Here is a 13,712-nt window from a genome sequence, read left to right on the forward strand (position 1 = left end):
CGGTGGAAAACGTTGTATTTGAATGTAGTTATGATATATGACATCTTTTAGACTATAAATAGACTTGCATCTTCAATAAATTCCTTCATTCTTCACATCACCTCTTTTCTTACTTTTTCTTTAACATTTTTTTAGTGTTTTTTTGGAGTGTTTATGGTGTCATGGTCATTGCTGACAATTCATATATTTCATGCAAAGAAAACACAATAAATCACAGTTAATAAGTTTTCGGATTTTATATTCCGAAATATGCTAACAATCTGGTTCAGATTATATAATCCGAACCAGGGGTATTTTTGTCATTTTTATAGCGCATGTGATAATAGCATACGGTGGGACGGTAATACTAAAAAATTTAGGCTTAAACGCATTATTCACCCCCTAAGTTTGCAAAAGTAGCAATTTTGGCCCTTTTAAAAAATGGCAAAAGTGACATCCCATGTTTAGGGAAAATATGCTTTTTTGACCCTCGAACATAAGGGAAATATGCTCTTTTGGCCCCTTATCTTTACAAAAAGTTGCGATTATTACCTCTGTTTTGGGACACATGGCATCTTCTCAGCAAATTTGTAACATTTAGGGGCCAAAATTGTTTTTTTTTTTTGTTATAGGATCAAAATCAAAACTCTTTAAAAGTTAAGGTGTCAAAAATGCACTTAAACCAAAAATTTATGAAGAATTTACCTTTCGGCTCTGTTTGGAAAGGTCAAAAAATGAGCTTACAGTTTATAGCGGATAGCTTATAAGCTTGTCTGACAAAAAAAAGCTCCGTTTGGTAACGATCTTTGCACAACGAGCTTATAGCTTATTTCAATAGCTTATATCTTATTTTTCAGACGCTATTCCAAGTAAAGTTCGAGCTTATAACTTATAACTTATCATCTTTTATTTCATTTTTACCCTTATTAGTCTAACTAAATTCCATTTTCACCCTTTATCATTTATTATATTATAAAGTATAATACATGTTTTAAATAAGCATATATGAAAGATTTTTTTTTAATGAAAGATCTTATAATAATTTTCTTTTTTAAAATTGGAACTTATAATTATTTTTTCCAATGCAATATACCTTCCGATGTTATATCTATTGCGAGTTCAGGTATGCTCCATTTAGGTAATGCTCCATGTAGTCCATTTAAGGGTTTAGATTTAAGACACGTGGCAAAAAAACATCTAAGGGTTGTGATTTTGTTTAAATTAAAAAAATAAGCATTTGTTTAATTAAAAGAAAGATCGCTTATATCCTTCTTCCTGTCAAACGTTAAACACGTCCTTTTCACTTCCATGGGCATCGCCGCTGCCTGTTCCCCCACTCCGTCGTCGTCGCCCTTCAGCACCGCCATTGAAACCACCTGTATCTTCACCATTTCAACTGCTTTCTTCTTCACGTGTTAACATTAAACTCTCGCGTACACCCGTTATCACAACAACAAATTTAAAAATAGTGTCACTTATTTACCAGTTACCCCTTATTATTGAGATCGATCAATTGGAAATCCAATTCAACCAATCTTCGAATGATGTGTAGGCAGGTGGTTTCAACGACGATGATGGAAGGTGGTCGGAGAGAGGGGGAGGAGGGGCGGTGGTGCATAAACATAATAAGAACAGATGAGTTTGAGAGGAAGATATAAGCGTTTTTTAATTAACCAATGTTTATTTTTTAATTTAAATAAAATCACAGCCCTTAGATGTTTGTTTGCCATGTGTCTTAAATCTAAACTTCTAAATGGACTAAATGGAGCATCACACAAATGGAGTATACGTGAACTATTCCATTGTTTCTTCAAGGAATTTTTTTTTCTTTTAATAAATCTTCATTGCCTTCTGTTTAAATATATTTTTTCTTCATAAATTACATTATGATTTTTTTAATAAAAATGACAAGTTTGAATATATATTCTTCATTTTAATGATAACTATATCTGTTGCTCTTTATATTTTAATAATAATACATAAAAATATATTAAATTAATAATATTAAATCATTAAATTATAAACAATTAAATATAAATTAATATAAATTTAACTATAAATTAAGAATGTCATTTTATGTCATTTTACAATTATAACTTAGTTGTAATGGTAGTTTTACCAAACACATCAACTAACTTATCAGCATTTGAGTTTCACTAAATTCAAATGACTAATTTCTCAAAGTATATTATTTTTTATTTTTTTTAAATTAAAAGAATCCACATTGAATGTGAGTGAGTATGAGAGGCCAAATGTGTCAAAACACCGGCCTCATCCTCCCGCCTTCTTTCCACACACATCCATTCTCTCTCTCTCTCTCTCTCTCTCTCTCTCTCTCTCTCTCTCTCAGGGGCCACACTAACCGGATTTCCCCCAAATCCAATTCCCTCCCCAACGCTACCCAAATGGCAACAACCCCTACATGCTTCACCATCACCCCCACATCTCGTCTTCTTACTTTCACTGCACCCCCCTTTCACAAACCCTTCATATTCCCGCAGAACCGGAGAATTAATAAAAGGGGGTGGGCTTTGGTGGTACCGCGGGCGGCCGTGGATGTCGGCCGAGGGATCAGACCAGGTGGTTTGGTGGAAAGTGATAAGCTGTCGAGTGATGTTAGGAAAAGGACTATGGATGCTGTTGATGGGTGTGGTGGTAGGGTGACTGTTGGTGATGTTGCTAGTAGAGCTGGTCTTAAGTTGAATGAAGCTCAGAAAGCTCTTCAAGCTCTTGCTGCTGATACTGATGGTTTCTTAGAGGTTGGTATTGTTTTCTCTTTCATTTTTATTTGTTTTGTTTGTGAATTTTGAATATGCTGATATATATATTTTTTTAAATCAATTGGAGAATGGAAAATTATTATTAATAAGAATGATACTAATGGCTATTCTATAGCTGTCCCCTTACGAGATTTGAACTCCGTCCCTTGGGGTGCGTTTGATTCGCAAAGCAGTAAGTATTGGACAAAACAGTACAAGACAAGACCTTACAAAACTGTAACGAGAGATAGAGAAATAATATTTTTGGTGAGGGACAAGAATTCATGTTTTGTTCAGTCTGATGACCAGTTTCTAAATCAAACAGGGTACACAAAAGTTGTCCAGTCCAGTACCCTGTTTTTAAGCTAATCAAACGCACTCTTGAAGTTATAATGTCAAGCTCTTACCACTGAGCTAATTCTTCTTGGACCAGTTTGATAACTAAATGCACTAAAACTTTATATGTAGCACACTTACGATGGTTATGATTACCAGTGGAGAGACTGTGTAGTGTGTATGTTTGTCTGTCCACTTTTCGATTGTGTTTTATTGTGGGTATATTTTGTTGTGTTCACTTATTTTCAAGAAAATAGCATGCTAAAGATCTATCTCTGCATTTGTCCGCAGAGGATACCCGATTCACACTAAAAATAACAGGCAAAGGCATCACTATAGCAATAGTGATCCTAACTAGGTTGGCAGGCTATCTCTATCAAACATATGCAGCACGCTAAATATTATTAGAAAGAGAAATTAAAAGGAGTACAAGAAAACATGGGAGATATGAACTAATTCATGAAAACCTATGATTAGGGAGCCTAAATCTATTGCGGAATTATTTTTCCAAATTAAATAAGGACTTGAATCTTACTGAACTAAACTAGTAATTGAAATGCTGAAAGAAGCAAATTTATTGGCTCAATGATTCCCTTCATGAAGAATATGAAACAAGGAATTGCATCCCGCTTGGTTAACAGCAAACAATTATGACATTTGTTTATTATTTTCCACGGTATAAGAAAATTATTACAAAAGGCAGAAACCACAAGCTGAGAGTCACACTCTAGCTACAATTTCAACCTACCCTTCTTGTAAGCAATTTCTATTGTTGCCATGGCACCCTAAAGCTCTACTGAAAAGCATTTTGAATTCCTAGATTTTAAGAAAAACAGCCCATTGTAGCAGCACTTGTGTAATGTTGATTTTAATTTAGTTGCGCTACGGTAAAGTTGTTGTCATGTGACTGAAAGGTCAAGGGTTGAAAGCCTGGAAATAGCCTTTTGTGTAAAAAACAGGGTAAGAATGTGTACAATACACCAAATAGTGGGACCCTGCCCGGACACTACATATGCAGGAGCTTTTTGCATCGGGATCCCCTTCGCCCTTGCTTTTGCTTATTCGTTACTTTTAGGCCTCTAGTATGTTTGTGTTGAGTTTTTGTTTACTGAAGTAAGTTCAATTGGGGACATTATGGTTTGTGCTGCAGGTTTCTGAGGAAGGTGACGTTTTATATGTGTTTCCCAAAAATTATCGATCAAAGCTTGGTGCCAAGTCATTTAGGATTAAAGCTGAACCTTTTATTGAAAAGGCTAAGGTATGGAGGATTGCTTTTGATGATGTTTTGTTACTTGGAGTGTGATTGTTACATTATGATGACATTGACTTTGTTAGGGTGCCGGAGAATACTTGATAAGGGTTTCTTTTGGGACAGCACTTATTGCATCCATTGTTATTGTTTACACTGCAATAATTGCTCTTGTAACCAGCAGCAGAAGGTACTTCATAATGGAGATATCTCAAATATCATTGTTTTTTTTTTTGTGAATGCACTCATAATATTTATTAATTACAGTGAAGACGACAATCGTGGGAGACGTGGAAGCAGATCATATGATTCAGGATTTAATTTCTACTTTAATCCAGTAGATTTATTCTGGTGAGGAGGATACTTATCTTTGAACGTCAAATTATTTAAATATAGTTTCAATCTGTAGCACACTTCATTCAAATTAAAAAGACATGGTTATTTAGGTAAAAATGTTTTGTGACCAATGATCTATTTTATACCATGGAAGGTACTGGGATCCATATTACAATAGAAGGCGGAGGGTACAAGTTGATGACAACAAGACGAACTTCATTGAATCAGTATGTGATGATGAAAATGAATTACGTCTTATGTTCTCATTTTTCCCGTGTCTAGCAAAAAGCAGTATTTTGATATGGTTTCTTGATAGGTCTTCTCCTTTGTGTTTGGAGACGGTGATCCCAATCAAGGAATCGAAGAAGAGAGATGGAAGTTGGTAATAATTGAGGACTGAATTCAGTGGTCCGTTGCTTTTGATTTAATTTTTTACACACACACACACACACACAAACACATTTTAACCTTTTTGTTATTTCCCTTCATCTGTTTCTCATCCACTTAAGCATGATTATTTCCATTATTTGTTTCATTTTGATCGTCTTTTGCACAGATTGGGCAATACATCGCATCTAATGGTGGTGTTGTTGCAGCTGAAGAACTGGCTCCATATCTTGATATAGATTCTACGGAGAGAATCAAGGTAATTTAGCAAGGATATTTTGATGAATAAGTTAACCAGTGTGTTGTTCTGCTTCTACCCATATTTTTCCAACCTACTTATCTGGTGCACATTTGCCTAAGAAACGAACATGATAAACTTTACGACATATTTTATTTACAAGGCTCAGGTCCAATAGAAATGGCTCAGCCTAGTTAAGATGTATGTTATATTTGAACTAATAGATTATTAGAGCGAAATGGGAGGCATTCTGTTAGTTTCCAGGCAGACGATGGTTAGAATATAAGATAGGCTCTCAAATCCTATCTTGATAAATGAATGACAGTGCCTGTTTCCATCTATGTAATTCTACTGAGAAGAAACATTTAGTTTCTTGAGTGTTTATCAAAAGAAAATCTGTCTCAATTCAGTAAATTTATAGGTTCTCCTATAACACCAGTTCTAACAGCTGTCTTCCACACGGTCGGCACTGGCACTTGCTATAATGGATACTAGGAGCCGTTATCTGTATTTTTCACTTTTTCATTGCTTGGTTTACCAAATCTGCATGACCAACTGATAGTGCACCACTGACACATGAGTTTAAATGATTTATTACTGAGGGTGTTGATATTGGCTTGGCATGCATTGTTGTTGAATGCTTCCACTCCTACTCATGGCTATTGCATCACATATAACGACCTGTTTGCTGTATTTTTTTTTCTTCTTCCAAGTTTATTAAAGTGGGTGCATCATAATGATTATTTATTGCCTATTTTCATTGATAATATATTTGGTATAGAAGACTGTCATATAGCGATTAGGCCTAGTTTGATAATTTGTCTACTATAAAACTTTAGGAAGGAGCTTTTTTTTTTCCTTTCAGTTTTATTGGTGAGAGCATGCATCCTGTTGAAATTATAGTTAAGTAGAAGAGGAAAAAGAAAGAACAAACTCTAGATAAGAATTTAATATTGATAAATGGGGTGTAATGATGCCTATTTCTAATTAAAAAAGAAAACAGGTTATGAAATCTAATAAAATATGGAAACCACTCCAAAGAGATCTAAAGTGATAGGGCCCATGATGATAAAAGCCCAAATTGGAGAGGAAATGGTGAGCTGGCAAGTTAGTTAGATAGTGGAGGGGAAATACATTTGAGAGGGAGTATAAGAGGTATGGAAGGAAAGAGGAAAGCATTGAGTATCATTCTGTCAGGGACTTTATGGTTTAGGCAGAGAGAGAGAAATGTCTCTTCTCCAAGGAGCTGTTGCTCTGGGCTGCAAGTTGCAGATTGTTCATCCGTTTCTTCATCATTTAATAACACAAATTCATCTATTTCATCTTTTATCATTGCTTTACTTTACAATTGTTATCTCTGCTCTATCATAAACCGACCAAATGTAAGAAAATGAAATGTCTGTATTATTTAGCTTATAAAAGGTATGATTATTGAAGGATATCTTCTGCAATCTTAGAATCAAGCTCCTTAGATGAATACGTAGAGATATCTCTAATCTCTGCCCAATTGAAAAGCCAAAAATAAGCAAATTAATAACTGATCACCTCCTATCACACTCCTCTTTATATTGCTCGCCTAGTCTTTTTATAGTTAGAGCTGAATTCATTTGAGCATCATCAATAGTAGAATTGTTCTCCAACCACATCTTTCTCCGACTTTCTTATTCTCACCATGGCAAAGGCTTCTTTGACTGATGGTAGAGGTTTAAGGCAAGGATCTGTCCCTTAACTTCATCTAATTCTTTTTTTTAGTGCCCCGAAAAAATAAAATAATATGATTTTCCACAATATTTCCATGGAACAATATAAAATATTTCTAATTCTTGCCATAAGTCAGCCACCATATTAAATTACTTAGTATTGCTCAAAATACTCTTTGAGATTGGTGGTTATGTATCCCTCGTTTATCGCTGATCAACTTAGTTTTGCACGAGGGTGTCAAGATCTTTTATTGTGTTTGGGTAAATTTATTTTAAAAAAGGCACAGATGGTTGAGTGTTCTTTTTATAAGTACTGAATTTCCATTTTTTATATTGTATATTTTTTTGCTATATTGCTATTGAATGCTTCTCTAATATTTTATGCTTCACATATTTAATATTTTATCTTCTACCTTTTTAACTGTTTGTCTCTGTATGTTTCCAGGATGACGAATCATATATTTTACCTGTGCTATTACGATTTGATGGTCAACCTGTTGTTGATGAAGAGGTATATTTAGATAATGAAATGAATTGAAACACTATAACCTGCACCCTTCATTTTTCTGTCTGATGGTGATAACAAAAGGATTGTTTTTATATTAGTCATTAAAACTCGTCCTTGTTGACCCCTCTTTGGCATAAATTACTAAATTTCTTTAAGGATGCAACAGATCATTGTTACTATTTATTTGTTTTAAAATAAAGTGTTAATTTACAGCTCTTAAGTAGTATACCTTTCGCCACTCGTATAAAATATAATGTATTTTGGTTTCTTGTTGAGACTGATATTTTCCCTCTTTTTATCCTCTTTTTATATTATACTCTCACATTGCTTGTTATGCAGGGAAATATTCTATATAGGTTTCCATCTCTTCAGAGGACAGCTTCTCAAAAGAGTAAGAGAAAAGAATATGTTGGAAAAAGATGGGCAGATTGGGTTGGAGGAGTTGAGAAATTTTTCGAGGAGAAAAGATGGCAATTCAGGTTCTTTATTGTATTTTTTTCATACCTATTTGTCGTTATTACTCTCTGGTTACTTAACCATAACATGGATGAATGTTCTTTCAGTAAAACTTCCTCATCAGAGAGAGCAATGGTCGTTGGTCTGGGAGGCCTTAATCTCTTTGGAGTTATTGTTCTCGGAACCATGTTGAAGTAGGCTCTTCACACGACACATTAGTTAACTTTAATCTAGTATTGTTTTATTTCAGTATACTCACATTTGTTTTATATTTATCCAGAGAAGTGGCAGTTAGACCTGATAGCTTTATTAAATTTGTAGCCGACATATTTCCTATTCTTCAGGTATGAACAACATTTGCATTTCCAGAAAATAAAGTTGTTCAATATTGAAAAGGAATTGCAAATTTATCTTATTTTCTGGCAAAGGTTTTAACTCTTGAATGATAATATATGCAGATTTATGCTGGTTCCTTCTTTGCAATTCCTTTGGTTCGGTGGTTTTTTGTTCGGAAAAGGAATGCCGACATTGAAAAGAGAAACAAAGCTAGACAGCAGTGTGCACGAGTACTTGAATTGCCCGACATTTCATTGACGCAGAAGGTATGCACATCTATTTTCCCTGTGAAAATAAGAAAATCATGAGCATATTGTGGTCTCTCACTTTATCCACTTCTTTCTCTCTCCCCTGGTCGATTTCACTCTCTTTCCGCTGCGCCTGCATGTTCATCATTGTATCAGTTTCTGCATCTTCATGGCTCAGGCAAAGAAGAACCAGATCAAATAATACAAAAACATATATAAATCAATGATTCCCCCAAATAATAAGCCTCTTTATTTGAATTCAATAATTCCCCAAAACAAATATACAAAAACATCTATAAATCACACATCTTCGAATTAAAACCAAAAATCTGTCCAAAAAAGAGTAATGATGATGACTAAAGATGTTTAACCAGAGGCATAAAATTTACACTTTACTGAACTAGTGCATAATGGTATGAATTATGGTAATAAGCAAACAGCAATTGATCTATGTGGAAGTGGTAATCCTGGTTTAGCACCGCATCGCCAATTCCCCCTGTATTTTGCTTCCTCTTGTGTCTGTAACCACAAACGAGATCGTTGTGGAGTCTCGTGCAAGCGTTATGGTGCCTTTTGGACCCGGATCTGTGGAGCTTGAGATGAGGACCGTTATGGTGCCTTTCCAGAAGAGAAGGCAGAAATGATGCTCTGACTAAAGAAGTTTAACCTTTGAGGCATGAAATTTACACTTTAATGAACTAGTGCATAATGTTACGAATTACGGTTATAAGCAAAAAGCAATTGATGTATGCGGAAGTGGTAATCCTGGTTTAGCACCGCATCGCCAATTCCCCCTGTATTTTGCTTCCTCTTGTGTCTGTAACCACAAAACAGATCTTTGTGGAGTCTCATGTGAGCGTTATGGTTCGTTTTGGACTCGGATCGGTGGAGCTCGAAACAAGGATTGAGCACTGACGTGGTTGAATTGGGAACATTGTCGAGAAAGAACAATGGCAGGACCAGGGCATAGTGGCTGTTACAGAGGAATGCGACGTTGGCTTGCCGACGATGGCCTAATGAGCGAGTTGCGCCATGACTTGTTGAACAAAATGCAAGAGGTGACGGGGTGGGGCAATAAATTGTGTGTAGAAAGATACACGTGTTCTCATTTTTTTTCTAACTTATCTTGACATTTAAATAAATATGGTGTATAAAAGTGGTACACTAGTGAACAACCTATTTGATGGTTCACGTTCACCCTAGACGCCACCATTTTATTCACTATAAAGTTGAAGTAAACGTTCCTTAAATTTAATTTTTTTTTCCTCATAAATATACCACATTTTTCATTTAGTCCTTGTATTTTTTTCCCCGATGTTTTTAGTGTTTAAAAATCTACCATTTTTCACTTTTGTCCTTGTTTTGTTCTAGTCCCTGAAATATTTGTTAATTTCAAAATTGGCCTCTTTGTGGGTGATATTGATTTTACTCCTATATATAGCCCATATATGAGAATATAAAATAAACAGGGTTACATGACAAATAAAATAATGACCAAATGGAAAAGGTGATACATTACAAGGATCATAAACAATTGTTTTTTTTTTACGGCGACTGTCAAAAGGTTGTATATTTGCAGGGGCAAAAAGTTATATTTATGCATTCCTTTAAAGGACATAAAAACAATGTTGGGCTTGTTTATAAAAATATAAATTAGGTTAAAGGAAATGTTCTACAGATTTAGAACTATACTAATTCTCTTATTGCTTGCTATATGTTGGAAAATTCTGTCTATAATTGAAGTCTTCCCCTAGTCGCCTTAATTGCACAATTTGGACTGCCTTAATTTCAGCTTCCATCACCTTCATTGTGCTGGATGTGAGGGGGTGGGTTTAGTCCCACATTGCCTAGAGAAATGGCCTAGCTAATGCTTATAAATGGTGGTCATCCCTCACATTAAAAATCGTTTTGTGGGGTTTTGAGTTAAGCTTTAAACCCAAATTTTAAGATGGTTTCAAAGGCTATTCTAGACCCGGGGATGCTTCAAGCCAATTGGGTCTAGGCATGAGGGGGTTTGTTGGAAAGTAAGCCTTAATTACGGTTCGCCCATAGAGGCCTTAATTGCCTTCATTGCAGCCTCCAACACCTTCATTGTGTTGGGTGTGAGGGGTTAGGTTTATTCCACATCAACTAGAGATATGGCCTAAGTAGTGCTTATAAGTGGTGAACATCTCGCTTTAGAAGCCGGTTTTGTTAGATTGAGTTAGGCCTAAGCTAAATTCTAAGACTTCATGTACTAGCAAAACATGGCTTTAGTTTATCAGAATGTTACCTTGCTTTTCATAGTTTATAGGTATCCCTTCCATGTAATTATGCAAATGAATTTCGGAAATTATTTCTTGAATGAATATTCCAACTCACTGGATTAGAGAATTCCATCTTATGTTCATATTATTTTGGATGATTGCTTGTTACTTGAACACATCCAGTAGGTATATGCATCCCTGACATATAAAGTACAGTTCACCTATGTCTTTATACGCTTTCCGTCTCTTCATTTGCCTGGCTTGAGGAAATTAGGCTGGATCTGTGATTGCATTTTACTCAGGATATTCTTTCTGAACAATTCTTTATGTTTTCAGCTTTTCAGCGCTCGGGACATGGCCCAAAAGACAGTGATAGGACAGGATCAAATTGTGTATAGTACTGACAAGGACTTTCTTGACCAAGATTATGAAGCTAACGAATGGGATAAAAAATTTCGGGAGCTAGAAAGATCTGATTGAGAAGCGTTAAAGGTTATATAGGTGGAACAATTTAACCACTATATATGAATAATCCATTTCAATGCGCTTCGGTGGCAATCAAATGATCACAGTAGAATTTGGCTGATTCAATGATCAGGTCATATTCATGAAAGTTTCAGGCTCACATGCTGTCATCCTTGTATCTATTTACATTGTAGCAGAGCCTAGGCTGCATTCTGTTAAAGTATTGGATACGGCCCCGGATTCTCAGCTGTGTTTGCTTGTGTATCATAGTTCTAGTTCATCTCTTTTAGACTGTGACATGTACAAGATGAATAGTAAACATTGAGTAGGAAAAACAATATTCATTGTAATACTTGGTATCATGGGTTTTATATATTTTGCCTGATTGATGCCGAAATTCATATTGTGCAAAGGTAAGAGGCAAGCAAAGTAGGAAATTATGCAACTTTAGTTTGTTGTATATTTATCACATCGATTTTTTCCAACTTTCAAAGTAACCTCTGAATCTAAATGTATACTATAAAAAAGTTGAACTGTCCTAATTTTCTGAGAAGGAAGTACTATGAATGAAGTCTGAATCTATAGACAGCTGTGTGGTGTGTGTAAACTAAAAGGGGGAGATAGACATCAAGTGTTTTGGTCAATCTTATCTTATATCTTATATATTCTTATTAAAGCTAACTCCAAATCTATTTTGTTGGCGTATCATAATTGTTTTGCCATCTGCTATGAAGCTTGGATATGTATATATGGTACGGGTGCAATATGGATACCCAGTTATTTATTTATTTTTTAAAATTTAGGACACGATACAGTTAAGATACGCTAACAAATTTTTTTATTATAAAAACTTATATGTATGTAAAATACTTAAAGAAAATATGTATTGATTACTCTTCATTAATATGTAAGTGTGTATATACATCACACTTTACAAATATAAATAAATAATAATACTTGTAATTAAAGTAGAAAATGAATAACCAAGTGACTAAACTTAAGTGGTTAATGAGCTCTGCCAAAAGACGAATTGTTTCGAAAAATTCGAGTTCGATTCTTCCTTGGTCGAAGTCGAATAATTGTTGGTCGGATTATACTTATTTCACGGTCGAACTTTGGATTATCAGAGTCAATTTCCCCTTCCCTAGCAATCTAAACATTAACACACAAACAAAAATTGAAAATGTATAAATCATATTCTATTTTTATTTGTGTAACTATGTTAGTATATCAACAAAAGCATGCTAAAAGAGTTCAAAACAATTTTTTTATTTTATTTTGATTGATTGAGTCTCGTATGCATCATTACCTCCAACCACAAAAAATATAACTTTTAAGTTTGATTCATCGAAAAACAATTCTTCTGATTCATATCTTAAATTAAATCATTTAGTGAATACTCACAACATTATCCATTTTTGTGTTTTTACTTATCTGTTAAATATCATAAAGTATCAGCAGGGACGGATCCAGAAATTTTAATAAGTGGGTTCAAATTATTTACTATAAATATTTATTAAAAATATATAATAAATTTATAAAGAATCAAATGATGATATCATTATCTAAGATTTTTTAAATGACATAATTAATATAAAATCAAGATCCATAATTATTTACTTTGGAGTCTCTTGAATATTTTAGAATTATATTTACCGTCTACATTTCTTCATATTTTTAAAGGTAGGTAAGTTATATTTTGAGACTAAAATTTTGATATTCTTTACATATTTTTCAATTTCTATATATTTATAGGATATAGCACTAATTAAATACAAGTAAAAGTTTGGAATATAATAAAAATTGGGATAAAATTTGTTAAATCTCAACAATACTGCATAATACAAAAATAAGAACAAAAAGAACACAAATTACATGGATTAATATGTATGTTCGGCTACTCGCTTTTATTTTCCTTTTACTTGGAGAAAAAAAATGCCCAAGATTCATCAAAAGTTTAAAAAACTAGACTTATTTCCATGATTCTACACTGAAACCCATGTTTAGTTTCTCTTAGAGCGTTTTTATTGCTACCATGTGGGGGCATCATCATTTTTTATGAGGGGTCAAAGTATAAAATCAACTCATTATTTATTGTGAAAAATATATATATAGGTGGGGTCAGCTGCCCCCAGTTGCCAATGGGTGGATCCGTGCCTGAGTATCAGCATGTACATGAGGAGTATTTTTTAAGTATTCAATAAAAACATTTTAAAAATAAAATTGAAAATTTAATTACGCTTTGAACCTTCCAATTTTTTTTAATTGTGCGATTTTGACCACCTTAATTTTATTTTGTGCGACTTTGGCCCCTAAGTTCCTTTTCTGATTTTGTAGCCCCTCACTCCAATTTTTTGTTGAGTTGGCTATTTTAGTGATGTTAGATGCTTGTCACTTGGGCACATGAAATATTCATAATTTAAAATTTAAAAAAAAACTAAGAAATAATTACCATTTTATTTAAAGTCT

General features: G+C 34.1%; 1 protein-coding gene across 2 annotated transcripts; it reads left to right on the forward strand.

The window, feature by feature from the left end:
- The first annotated feature begins 2,271 nt into the window (after positions 1–2,271).
- On the forward strand, positions 2,272–11,640 carry LOC146906161 (Iron-sulfur cluster biosynthesis family protein). 2 transcript variants are annotated; one of them, XM_085722743.1, is made up of 14 exons: positions 2,272–2,738; positions 4,225–4,332; positions 4,410–4,513; positions 4,591–4,674; positions 4,814–4,886; positions 4,976–5,041; positions 5,216–5,305; positions 7,430–7,495; positions 7,832–7,971; positions 8,056–8,142; positions 8,229–8,292; positions 8,407–8,550; positions 11,115–11,279; positions 11,377–11,640. In XM_085722743.1, the coding sequence occupies exons 1-13, from the start codon at positions 2,385–2,387 to the stop codon at positions 11,256–11,258; spliced, it is 1,524 nt and encodes a 507-aa protein (XP_085578869.1). In that variant the 5' UTR covers positions 2,272–2,384; the 3' UTR covers positions 11,259–11,279; positions 11,377–11,640. The 2 variants fall into 2 exon arrangements, with proteins under 2 accessions (XP_085578869.1, XP_085578868.1); XM_085722742.1 differs by having other exon boundaries at positions 11,115–11,640.
- The last annotated feature ends 2,072 nt before the right edge of the window (positions 11,641–13,712 follow it).

The sequence above is a fragment of the Medicago sativa genome, chromosome 7, assembly GCF_051527215.1.
Source record: "Medicago sativa cultivar Bolivia chromosome 7, Bolivia_mono, whole genome shotgun sequence".
NCBI classification, from domain to species: Eukaryota; Viridiplantae; Streptophyta; class Magnoliopsida; order Fabales; family Fabaceae; genus Medicago; species Medicago sativa.